This window comes from Anguilla anguilla, chromosome 5, assembly GCF_013347855.1.
Source record: "Anguilla anguilla isolate fAngAng1 chromosome 5, fAngAng1.pri, whole genome shotgun sequence".
In the NCBI taxonomy this organism is placed as follows: domain Eukaryota; kingdom Metazoa; phylum Chordata; class Actinopteri; order Anguilliformes; family Anguillidae; genus Anguilla; species Anguilla anguilla.
The window spans coordinates 52540403-52553509 of NC_049205.1; the positions used below are offsets into that span (position 1 = coordinate 52540403).

Consider the following 13107-nt stretch of genomic DNA (forward strand, 5'->3'; position numbering starts at 1 on the left):
TCCACCTCTGGTGGCCACTGACCCATCCGATTATCAAGAGTCAGTATCTCAGATGCAGAGTCCTCCTGGAATATCTACTCTCTCTTGGGTAGCCTTTGCTATTGCAGGGGGTACTTTGGCTCTGTACAGTTCCTTGCTCGCTGCAGCACCGTTAGAGCCAAATATTAACATCTGACTTAAGTCATATTTGTGAAAATGTAATTCCAAACAACACCAAAAAATCCTTAAATTCCTGCTCTACCATGGCTGTCTGCACTATCCTGATCTGATGGAGGATTATGGCAGTGATGGAAGTGCTCTATGCATAAGCAACGTGAAAGACTGCCACTGAAACAGTTGAGTCTAGAGGTAATAAAATGTTGCTATTGTTTTTTTCACATTTTGGTTTCCTTCTCAGTTTGCATTTGCACTCTCCAGTTCCTGATAAGCAGTAAATGTTGTCTTCAGCTGTGGTTATTATGTTGGACATACAGTGATGTGAAATATCCAAACCCCTCGAGCACTATAAAGAGGGGTAAACTTGGAGGTTCCCTTGTAATATAACCAGATTGAGCTTGGTTCAGTGTCTTGCTCTGTGGCGTAGAATCAATCCAGAACATTCCAGTGCTTTGACTGATGTGGGGCTCAAATTAATTGCATATGGCTTAAGTCAGGTATGTAGAGTTACAGGGGGCAGGGTATCCCTGCCTTGTCATCTAGATGTGACTTCTTTGGTCAACCTCCTCTTGGTTGGCCCTAGCCAGCTGGGTTAGTCGAACCGTTCTCAAGTACGATAACTGCACAGTTCTGGGGGTGAACTGCTGAATGAAAAGAAGCCACAGATGACTGGATAAATTTTAATAAGTAGGTGGTGCTCTGGAAAAACTTGGGTTAATAAGTTGTCGCCATCTAGTGGACTTTTGCGTGTCATTATCTGGCATTACATACTACTGAAAGATGTAGCCATCCTATGCTGAGTCTGTACACCAGGGAAGGACAAGGAGGGTCGCATATGTTCCTGGATTTAAAACTTCTACTCTTAATTATTTAATCAGTGCAATCATATTCATGATCTGACATTTAGCATCATTTATTGATACGCCCATAGATGACAGCAGGTGTTTTTTTAAATGTATCAATATACAACATTGTACTGTGGTATAAATATACAAGTGCACTGATGCCCATGTACAGAACTCAATACTTATAATAACTGAGCCAAGTTATTTGGTAGAAACAATGAACTGCACATGCACAGGACCTCCAGGAGCACAATTGCCACCCTTGCTTTAACACACAGAATATACTTTTTTTTACAGTCTCTGGTATAACATGGTTTAATGGCTTCTGGTAAACTGCTGTTGTAATTTTTTTGTAAATCTCTATAGTCTGTCTCCGAAAGTATTAAATCACGCCCAATTTGAATTTCTGACCAATCACACACGCATTGGTGTCATCTGCGGTGATTTCGGCGAGCTAGAAAATCTTGGAAGTGAAAGAAGTGCCGAAAAAAAACTTGCGTTTGTTCGTTTTCTCCGCAATCACGTCATTTTGTTCTTACGATCTCGCCGAACTTCGTTTCCGCAAAAATTTAGTAAACATTGTAAAGCCATTAAAACTCTAAAGGTGTATAAACATTTTTTTTGTCTTCTTGACCATGCTATGCTAAGCCCCCGTAACTGTAAAAAAAAAATTATTATTATTATTATTATTATTATTTTTCTGTGTGTACTTTGCTTCGCTTGTATCATGTTGTCTGTATAATTGTATTATATTATATAACTGTAGTTGCAATTGCAATGTTCTGATTTTTGATCAATAAAAAAAATAAAAACTTAGTTTCCGCAATAAGTATGCTTGTTACAATAATACATAATAATACATTGGCAATTCAATCCAATAATACGTTTACAATCCATTCGTTCGTTACCATGGACAGTTTTGAAGAAAGGGTGGCTGAGGAGGTGTTGTTGTTTCCCAGCCGTATTGATAGCCTACTTTTGTTGCTACGTGCGGTTGCGAAACCGCATCGAGTATAAAACAATCTCGTCCACAGAGAACTTCTTCGGTTTCGGCAAGCCAAAAAAAATAGACTTATTTTGAAGTGCGCTGCCCGCTTTAAGATCTACTTCCCAGGGAGATGTTTGAGAGGTTATTCAAACCTGCCGTAGGGGCGATTTCAATCTCTCCCCAACCTTCATGAAGAGATCTGGATGGCCAGAGAAATGGTAATATAGGGTACATCACATTCTTTATCATGCACTCCCACTTTGAGGTGTACTGTGAACACAATGGTTTGTGGTATTAGGCTGAATTGCCTGAGCTGGGAGAGCTCATAACTAATTTCACCAGAACATTACTGAATGATATGAAATCCTCATTGGCGCTGGAGCACAGCATATATGGGTGCTTGTTGGACAACATGTAGGCCTACTTACCGGTGGCAAAGTTCCCTCACTTGTAAGCACTTCAACATGGGTTACTATGGCTGTAATATTGGAGTAATTGCCGAGCAGGAAAGGTTAAGGAGTTACTATTCCAGCAGTTATGAAGTTGGAAGCCTAACAGCTAGGTTGGAAGCTTAATGGCTATTACAGGCACTAACAGTTAAGTTAAGGACATGATTTTGGCCACTGACCCATCCAAGTATCACCGAGTCAGTATCTCCAATGCAGAGTCCTCCTGCAATATATTCTCTCTCTTTAGTAGCCTTTGCTATTGCAGGGGGTCCTCCTGGAAAAATATAGGACTGTAATTACTTAAGACAGGTAGCACTGCCATCTCACAGCAAGAAGTTTCTGGGTTCGAATCACAACCTGGGCCTTTCTGTGCGGAGTTTGCATGTTCTCCTTGTGTTCGTGTGGGTTTCCTCCGGGTACTCTGGTTTCCTCCCACAGACCAAAGACATGCAGGTAGGCTAGTTGGAGACTCTAAATTGCCCATAGGTATGAGTGTGTGAGATAATGGTGAGTGAATGTGGTGTGTGCCTTGCATTAGACTGGTGTTCTGTCCAGGGTGTATTCCTGCCTAATGCAAGCTGGGATAGGCTCCAGCACTCCCTGTGACCCTGACCAGGAATAAGCGGGTATAGATTATGGAAAGGATGGATGGATTGATTACCTAGGACACTAGAATCTAAATTTAAGACGGAAATACGTAAATTGTGGTTGAAAAAAGACGACTTTACAATCGTATTATGGTGGATCAGTGCAAAAACAAAAGACTGGCTAAAGAGAAATGGGGGATGGATCACTGGAAAGAACCGATAATTTAGTCCAGCCCCCTGGGAGGGACACCGGTATCGCCAATAATTAACCCAGCACATGTATTGTTTTTCCTAAAATGTTTGTTCTCTTTTTTAGAAAATATTTACTCTCCTTGTGGTTTAATTGTATGTATTATTGATTTAATTTATGATTTTCCTTTTTGATTGTTCTTGATTTTTTATCATTTTTGTGTGAACATATTTGCCTTACATGTTTTTTCTTTGGACTTTTAAATGAGATGTGTTTTAATTGTTGGGGAAAAAGTAAAACCAATAAAGACACATTTTACAATCACGACGTGCATATTACCAAAACACAAATAAAAACTTTTAGAATTTTGGATTGTGACAATTTGACTGGTCGTATATATTATTTACCTTCTAATTGAATACAATTTCCACGGTCCTCGTCTGCTGTGGTAAAGGTGGTCAGTACCGTAGACCGTAGGATCAATGACAAAGTTCCGTGATCAGGACCATAGACCGTATAAAAAAGTACGCACAGAATGTTAAAATCAGGTTGAAATCATAGACTGTATTAAAAAATACGCCTGACATCGAGATACACAAGGTCGCTGACGAACAATTACGTAACTTCCTGTGCAGAGTCTAATTCTCGCGCAGCCTCAGAATGAATTTCCTTTTCTGCTAGATCGCCATCATGGGTCGTATGCACGCTCCCGGGTAAGCTGGTGTTTAACCCGGTAAATGGGGCATCTTCACCATGTAGACGAGAAAAATGTACTTTTGTAGATTATACCAACTGCAGTATAAGGCTGTCGGTCCGCAAATGAGATAAGTGGCAGTTTGCCGCTTCATATCACGTTTAAAACCCGGATAGCTCAGTTCTTGAAGAAAGCATGGCCGCGTGTGCCAAACGAAAATGTTATTTTTGTGTTATTCTTATGCAAAACAGTATAACTTAACCAGCTTACTTAAAGCAGTTGTAAAAAAAGAAATGTATTTTCTGCAATTGGATAAAGTCCTAGTGAAATGAATCAATCATTTGTTTACTGACATTACCTTAAACTCCTGACTTGAAGGCCGCACACCTATCGGCTAGCTAGCGCTTCAGCGTGTGGTTTGCTAGGTTATCCATAGAATGTCGATACACGTTGGCTCTGCTTGAATATTTGCATTTCGACCGGACAGTTCATTGCAAGCTTTAAATTCCTTCTATCCAGCAAAATTATTTTTAACAGCATATTAAATGGGACATCTAGGCACTGACCGGGCTTCAGGAAGTAGCTAACGTTACCCGGTTTTCTAATGTAAGTCACGTAGGTTGTAAGACAACGTTAGTTAAGAAAGCAGGCTTGGGTTTGTGTAACGTTAAGCTTTCTATACGTCAGTTGGGCTATACCTTGGTTGGATGAAGTGATAAAGTTATTAAATAGTTTTGAAACCTAATTAAGTCGAATTCATAGATTTAGGTCAAAGTAGATTGCCAGCTATAATACTTTCAAGTTGCTTAGCACTTGCATACCCGCTGTCAGTTGTTTGCATGCCAGCTACATCACTAGCTGGCTAGCCATCTTCGCTATCCAGGAGGTCAATAATGTTTGCTTTAACTCGTGAGTAATGCACTTGTTTGTCATCTGTTACGCAGAAAGGGCTTGTCCCAGTCGGCGTTGCCGTACAGACGTAGTGTCCCCACGGTGAGTATTGGTAAATAGCACTATTAGCTGTATTACACATGTTTAATGTTGGCCAGTTTTTCTTTGCCTTTGAGAATATTATATGAAGATTGATAATGTATTGTTTTTCTGTCATAGTGGTTGAAACTGACATCTGATGACGTCAAAGAACAGATCTTCAAACTGGCCAAGAAGGGTCTGACCCCCTCTCAGATCGGTAAGATTCTGTGTCAGCTGTCAATGACTTCTGTACATTTCCATTGAAGGCTTGTAGTTCATATTCTTTCAATTTGACTTGCTGCTATACATTTGCTTTGAATTAACCCATTAAGTGTCCTGTAATTTCTTTCGTAAAATTGGAAGGCCCATTCTTTACACCCTAAACAAGGGAATGAACTCTTACTTTGACTTTATGAATTTCCATTTATGAATTGCATTATAGCATTCCAGTGTCAAGTTTCAACTCCTGACACCTTCATTGTCACTAATTATGCATCAGCCTTTTGTTTAAATGTACAATGTTTTTGATTGTGATACAGCAGTGTTTAGCCCACAGTGCACCTGAGGTCTGTTTCTGTATGTGAACTACCCCTGTGCAGTTAAATGTCATGGTGCCACATTAGATGTTTTAGTGTTGGTTGGCTTCTTTTCTTTTGTGAAGTAGTTTTTTTTCATATCCTAAAGTCAGTTTCTGATTTTCTTATGGTTTTATTTTGTGTAGGATTTTTGCTCTGATAAGAGCTCGAGGCTGTGATTACTTTTGACTAATGGTGCTGACCGTAGTCTTTTTCACGTGTTGCTTATGGCTGCCTCAAGTTCCTGTAGGGCTGTTTTGTCAGATTCAGTTTACACTATCTCTCCCAGAAATAATATTTGCAGTTTATCACTGATCAAAGTACTTTTTGATATCCTAGTAATTTATTCATCTTATTTCAACACTAAGTATTACGCAAGTAAGGGCACTGTTAAACACTTGCACAAGTTTGTATTTGTGTGCTTTTACTATATATATATGTATGTATTTACTACTCCTTAACTTCCTTAACTACTGATGGGTCTAATTTTGGGGAGCACTCACTTTTACACTGTGCGTTATCTGTGCTCCAGGTGTGATCTTGAGGGACTCCCATGGTGTCGCCCAGGTGCGTTTTGTCACCGGCAACAAAATCCTGAGGATCCTCAAGTCCAAGGGCCTGGCCCCAGACCTGCCCGAGGACCTGTACCACCTGATCAAGAAGGCCGTCGCCGTGAGGAAGCACCTGGAAAGGAACAGAAAGGTCACATGATCTGAACGCACCGAGCGCTCGCTTCGTCACTGTGCCGCTTTGAGAAGCAGGCCCGACGCGGACGGCCCGCGAGGCCGCCCTCGCGCGGCTCTGTCCGTGTGGCGTATGGGAGCGTAGCACGCGCCGTGACGCGCAGTCCCGTTCCACGACGTTGGACAGCAAGCTTGTCCCCGGCCCTCAGGGCTGGTGAGGACAGCGTCCTGTATATTCCTACACCTTCCCAGAGCCTTGGGGCCATGACTGGGGAGGAAAACCATGCAGAGCACAAATTCATAGCAAGATAATAAACCAATGCAGGACATGCCATGTCATACTTCAAAGTTTTGAAGTATCGAATCACAGTGAGGGTGTCTGTAGCCCCTGAACAGTGCTTATTGACAGTTGTTATACATGCATGCATACCCTTCTGTACTTTTTCAGGGTAGTGCATTTTCTGATTATTTGTACTTTATTCCTCTAACATCAGTAATGATTTAGAATTTAAGTTAATGTTTAATTTATTTTAATTTGTTTGTGATCAATGGTTTTTACTTTTCCTTTTCCTCTACCAACAATTAGGTCCTCTGGTGTCCATAAAGGGTGCTATACAATAAGACTAATTATCTTGCGTGTTATATTCCTAGCGAAGGAAGTTGACCTAGAGAGCAATGTTTGAATCTGTTATAAATGGGGACATCAGAATTTGGAATTCATGTCTGTTTCCTGTCCTTTATTGGTTTTTGTGCAGGACAAGGATGCCAAATTCCGTCTGATTCTGATCGAAAGCAGAATCCACAGACTGGCCCGTTACTACAAGACCAAGAGAGTACTCCCACCCAACTGGAAGTAGTACGTATTGCAACATTTATTTCTGTTCTTGCTGTATGCGTGTTCTTCTGGTGCATTCACCTATTATTCAGTGAACTCGTACGATCTATGCCTGTATCTGTTAACATGATTTGGTTGTCAGTTTCCCAAATTGTTTACAGTACAGTGCGCTACGATAAGCTCGCCAGGCAGCACATTTCATTGTCCCATTCTTGCCTTGTAAGAAGTGAGATATTTCTGATGTGCCAGACCAAATTTGGAGGTAAATTAGCAGAGTGGCTGTGCTGTGCCAACCCTGCCAGTCCCCTTCAGACAATGTTCACAACACACCTTATCATGCCCTGATGAGCACCAGTGTCATTTAGGGGTACTTTAGTTTTAGTTACCATCAAAAACAAGCTTTTCTCCATCACCACCATGCGTGTGCATGTGCGTGCATGCATGATTTCTGAGGCTTACTGTACATAGATGTTAACATTTTGCTTCCCTCATGCAGGGAAATTTGTGATACTGTAAACCACTTAAGGGTATAACAAAGCAGTACTGTTATATGCGCTATGTCAAGTTATAATACAAGATAAGGCACTTGTGGTTATATGCCTAGTTTGACTGAACTGACTCATTTGCATACCTGTGTGGGTTCTGTTATCCTACAGTACTATAAGTTTATCAGAGGTGCATAATGAGTTTTTATAATCGGGGTGTGGACGTGCATTGATGGGTTTCCTAGATGGCCATTCGAGACAACCTGTACAGCCGAGTGGGGCCATGTCAGGAAGTGTTCATCGTGTGGATTATACACTGTTACCTTAACTAGTTAAGTTACCCTGCACCTTTTGACTGATTTACATCTGTTTTCCACAGCGAATCCTCTACTGCCTCTGCTCTGGTGGCATAAGTTTCTTCGCTTTTTGGACAAATAAAAGACACTTGGAAGGAGTACTCGTGTGTCCTGTGTGGTGTGTTCTGGGTAAAGTAGAGGCCATCTAACTGGTTCGGCACGGTTATCACTGTCATCCAGAACCTTCAAGGGCAATAGTGGCATGATACAGAAAGTGCTTATTATAAGGGCTACAAAGGAATTATGGGTACAGAACAGGAACTAACATTGAATAAGGAGCAATTCCTTAGTAAGTTCCTTGCCACTTAAGCATGTTGGGGAACATAAACCAGTTTCACTGCCAAATGCGTAATTGTTTTTAGGCATATGGTTAATGCAAAGACATATCCAGCATCTGCAACTGATGGACCTTGTACATACAAGCAAGTTCTTCCCAGGATGCACCTCAATTCTTTAAAGACTTCAAAGAATGTTCTGAGTAAATGCCAGTTTTATGCATGCTAGAGCTCTTATGTGCTTGGTATGTCATACCCTGTGCTTACTGCTTGGGTCGCATTAGTGATAATTTCCCTGTATATGTGTGGAGTCTAGAATTTGCGTGTTCTCCCCATGTCATTGTGGATTTCCTCCCCCATCCAAAGACACGCAGGTTATGCTGATTGTGTTCTCTAAACTGCCCATAGGTATGAATGTGTGAGTGAATGGCGTGTGCCCTGTGATGAATTGGTGACATGTCCAGAGAGTATTTCTGCCTCTCTCGCCCAATGCATGCTGGAATAGGCTCCAAGCCCCCCTGCAACCCTTACCAGGAATAAGTGGGTTGGAGGATTGGAGGATACCGTATCAGCTTGCCACAGTAATTATAATGTTAAAATGTTAATGTATAAATTTTAAAATTCTAGGTAATTGCTTTAAATGCTAACAAACCAGCAAACGCTATGTTAAATTCCCATCCTGGCTCTCTCAACCTTCCATCTAATCATCCCCTGGCTAACAAAAAAATTGTTCTCACTCTCCAACTGAAAAGTGATGCGAGTCATCAGTTGGTGAGAAGTGCTCTGCATAAATTCAGCAAACAATGACTACAGCCCTCAAAGACTGGAGTCACACACTACTGCAGAGTTCAACCTCTGAAATTGATGAGGGTTCAGAAACAAAATATCACAATGAATTGCCCGAAGTGATAATGTGTGTGCCAGTGAATTGTGAGACTGCTTTCTTCCTGGCCTGATATGGAAGGTGGTTCACTGACATTTTCTTTGCCAGTGAATTAAATAATCGGGGCAGTAAAGGATTAATAAGTGGTTGCAGTGAGTAAACACATTTTTGACCTGTATACAGGAACAAATCCTCACTCATAGGAACAATGAAGGCTTCGGCTTTCATAGTTATAGAAGTGTGCGCTCATCTCTCTCATAGCCACTTCTAGAGCACTTGGTCATTGATGATTATCAATGTGTGTTCATTTGTCACTGTGGCTCTCATGCATGGTAATAAATTTTATTACTATGTAGTTTGGCGTGATGATACTGTTTCAAGTACTGCTGTTCATCACTGAATAATTGTTTTATACAAATTCTACAACAGTCCTGTTTCACTTTCTAATAGTGCACTTGTGTTCTAGACCAGAGGTCCCCAACTCCTGATGAGCCACAGGGTTTCATTTAGTCTTTAAATCAGCAACTAGTTTTAACTGTAGAAACCTGGTGCAGTAGGTTTATTATGTAATAAACTACTTGGTATTTGGTGTTATGCTAAGTGATATCAAAAATCAGCTCACCCTGATGTTTCCTAGGACCAGGGGTGGGGACCCCTGTTTCTCAGCAAACCAATAGTAACATCAACAGTTACAACTGCAATATGTGCTTTCTATCACAAGAGGTCAGTATTGAACTAATATTAAGCTTTGGAGTTGCCTCCCCGAACGATCAAACCACTCTAAAAATTTTTTGCATGTAACAAATGACCAGTATAACTTGGCAGTAGTCATAATGTAAATGATGGCAACAAAGGTTAGAATGAGATTAACTGTCATATTAGAGTCATAATTTATAATGCTCATACATTTCATCCATCCATTCTTAAATGGATTGTACTGAAAAAAATGCTAACTGCACATCCCTCTGGATAAGTTTCTTAAATGCAATTTAATACTAGCTTCCATCTTTGGTTTTGTTGTTCTTTGGGTGCGATGGAAACTAAGAACGGTAATGGTAAACAAATTGCATCTACTTCAAACATTTTTCATCGGACCCCTGTATTTGATTAGAAAATTAGATTGCATCATGTAAATTAGATCTGGTGGCAAAGGAATGAGAGTAAGTTAATGAATAAAAATAAATAAAAATGTATATATATATATATATATATATGTATATATATATATATATATTCCACACACAAGGCACAGACTGCGCGCTCCTCTCGTAGCTGGATCTTAATTATTTCTCCCAGTGGTGTCATTAGATATAGAGGCTATGTCTCTGTAATTACGTGAGGGCTACTTTTATTTCTCAGCCGAGCTCTGGGTCTCCTGCTCAGATGAGAAGGGAGCAGGAGTTAAAGGGAGGTCACCTGGCAAGCCAGCACAAATGAATAGGTAATTATTCAAAGGCCCCCCCGTGTTCAGTTTGTGTTGCAGCATGGCTAGGCTACATCTCTTCACGATCTGAGGATGCCATTCAGCTGCAATACCAGAGCTGACAACAGGGTCTTGGCCTGAATTGTGTATGGTGCCCTGAAGTCTGATCATTAGAGAGAGCCAATTAATGCTTTTGTGAATATCCATAGATGTCATACATGCCTAATACTGGAAAAGAGCTGTATACAGTACCGTTGTCCAAACACTTTAAACCCAGATATGGCTTTTCATTTATGAAAATCTCTTACTGGGCTGCTGAGTGTCTAATTAAGGTGAAGTTTCTCAGACTGCCTGGTGAATTCATTGTTATGCAAGTGGTTCAAGAGAGCAAGGGCATGCATTATTTACTCTTCATTAACATAACAGACAATGGAGGAGCCTGTGACCGAAAGGACGGAGAGAGGGCGGGAGAGAGTGAAGGAGAGAAAGAGGAGAGAGTGCTTGTTTGTGTGAGGTGGTGGCGCTGTTTTAAAGTCTGGACCTTTCAGGAGAGCACTGTAACTGACGCAGCTCTCAGAGAGTAGACTGACTTGCCAGTGCTTCTGGGTCAGAGGCCAGCGACAAGTCTGTATGTGGACGCCGGTGTCTGCAGTAAAACTTTTGATGCCCGTGGTTGTTTATTCAAACATGTCGAAGCCGTTAAAACTGTCAATTCAAAAGCATAAAAAACGTTGATGTCTTTTAATTTTTTTTTCTCTGTATGTGACACAAATTAGGAGGGTTTAAATTCTGCAGCATTCGTTGTTTTTGATCTGTTTCGGGCAGCAGTTTTCATGAAAAATGGCTTCAGCTCAATACGCCCCTCAGGTGCCCCTCCATCCCAACCTTTAACCCCACCCCCGATGTGCAGTGTTCTGAACAGGGCAGATCTGACATGTTCAGTCAAGCATCCTATCCCACAAGGCACTGCTCTCTCTCTTTTTTTTTTTTTGCTGTGCGCTAATTAGCGATAGCTGAAAATCAGATTAATTCAAAGGTCATTCAGGTGAGCTGGATGGGACTGAAGGGCTACATTAATGCATTCATATTAAGCTTTCATTGTTCCTTAGCATAGGCCTGTGTTAGTAAAGCTGATTTTCTTGGGGTTTTTTTCTCTAAACTTGCTGTGTCAGCTTAATCTGCTTTAATGAAAGGAAATAGGCCTTCAGTTTCATTTGCTGCTTACAGTTAGCATGTTTGGGGATTAATGATAATCAAACAAATAACTTACTTGGAAGATAATGGAATATTCTGTTCTCTGAGCAGCACAAAAATGTACATCAAAAGGGAGATATAATAAACAAACCATGAACTGTGGCACGTTAGATAAACCCTGCTGCATGATGGGTAATGCATATCAAGAGGATCTGGTCAAAGAGGACTTGTCAGTCTGTTGGAGTGTTTGCTGTCTCCTGGCTGGCTTTTAATCCTGCTAATGGTTCCTCTTACCCTCTGTGTCAGATCAGTTTGCCTTCAGAAGAACAGGTTTTCAGTAAAAACTCTGGATGGCTGACAGATGTTTGTTTGAAGAGACATGTAGATCTCTGCACACCTATAAGGAAAGACACTTGGCATCAAACCTCACAGGGGGAAATTCATGCTTCTTTTCTGCAAAGGATTGGTTGATGAAATATTTATACTGAGGCTAGCAGTTTGATGTTCCCAGCTGACAAGAGGCACCAGTGGGAGTTGTGAATAATAGAAAGTGGTAACATCTCCTCTAGCCTCCTCCTACTGATATAATGATCATGTACAATAAATGATTTTGTTATATTTATCCCCAGGCAATTGGCAAAAAAAAAAACAATAGAACCAAAATTTACATATTCTGAAATTGTACTGAAGTGTCTTTTCTGGACACAATGTATATATTGTTGTACTTTTATTTTTACACTGTTTTCATTTTAGACTGTAATACTGGCTGTTGTATGCTATATTATTAATGTCCTTGTTTCTGCTGTCATGTATTTAATGCATTGTGCATCGTAGATTTAAAAAGCAAACATTGTCTAGCCAAATTAACTTATAAATTAATAACGTTGAATGGATAATGACGTCATTTAAATATTCAAATGTTATTATTATCAATTAAAGTAGGAGGACTCAGTATACAGCATTGTACGGTGGTGAATGGATAAATTGCGTCGACACACAAGATTCAGCAGGATGCGAAGAGGGAAAGAGGGAGAAATGCACAGAAAATGGTGCATTAAATGCGCCACGAGGCAGCAGGCGGGTGCTGACGAAGCCTCTTCCTTCGGGGCTGTCCATGACGCAGCGTCTTTCCTCCCGCGCGTATGAAAACGCGCCGCGGCTCGGCCTGCCCCGCAGCAGGAGGGGGGACCGCATGTGTCCCTGCGCTGTGCTGCGCTGCGCCGCGGCGCGAGCATCGTTACCATGCGCCGCACGTCTCGGTCCCGGACGCTCTCTGTCCCACGGGCCAGGCTGCAAAATGGCAGGCGGTGGCTGTGAATTTAGAGACGACGGAGTCACGGCACCGGTGGATCGTTGTGAGTGAGCGTGCCGATGTACAATAAAGGCGATACGACAGCGCCCCCTAGAGCCAGACATAGGTGGTGATTATTTCCCTGTACTTGACACCAGCGGTGTATACTTCTCGCGCAGTTGACGTATGCAGAATGCGGGTGCATGACTGACCAAAGTAACTGCTG

General features: G+C 41.3%; 1 protein-coding gene and 2 non-coding genes across 3 annotated transcripts; all 3 read left to right on the forward strand.

Moving 5' to 3' along the window:
* Positions 1 to 3829: 3829 nt before the first annotated feature.
* LOC118226802 (40S ribosomal protein S13) lies at positions 3830 to 7916 on the forward strand. Its single transcript, XM_035416709.1, has 6 exons — positions 3830 to 3928; positions 4854 to 4902; positions 5020 to 5098; positions 5989 to 6158; positions 6895 to 6995; positions 7839 to 7916. Exons 1-6 carry the CDS (start codon positions 3906 to 3908, stop codon positions 7870 to 7872), a joined length of 456 nt encoding a protein of 151 aa, XP_035272600.1. The 5' UTR covers positions 3830 to 3905; the 3' UTR covers positions 7873 to 7916.
* On the forward strand, positions 6220 to 6437 carry LOC118228542. Its single transcript, XR_004765515.1, has one exon. It is a non-coding gene; the product is annotated as a small nucleolar RNA SNORA73 family (small nucleolar RNA).
* LOC118228552 lies at positions 7164 to 7292 on the forward strand. Its single transcript, XR_004765525.1, has one exon. It is a non-coding gene; the product is annotated as a small nucleolar RNA SNORA19 (small nucleolar RNA).
* Positions 7917 to 13107: the final 5191 nt, after the last annotated feature.

Bases quoted from the DNA above. Each gene is read 5' to 3' on its own strand.
- LOC118226802 (XM_035416709.1), top strand. From the start codon at position 3,906: ATGGGTCGTATGCACGCTCCCGG. The intron at 5,099-5,988 runs GTAAGATTCTGT...TCTGTGCTCCAG, and splicing joins TCTGACCCCCTCTCAGATCG to GTGTGATCTTGAGGGACTCC. The intron at 6,996-7,838 runs GTACGTATTGCA...TGTTTTCCACAG, and splicing joins CTCCCACCCAACTGGAAGTA to CGAATCCTCTACTGCCTCTG.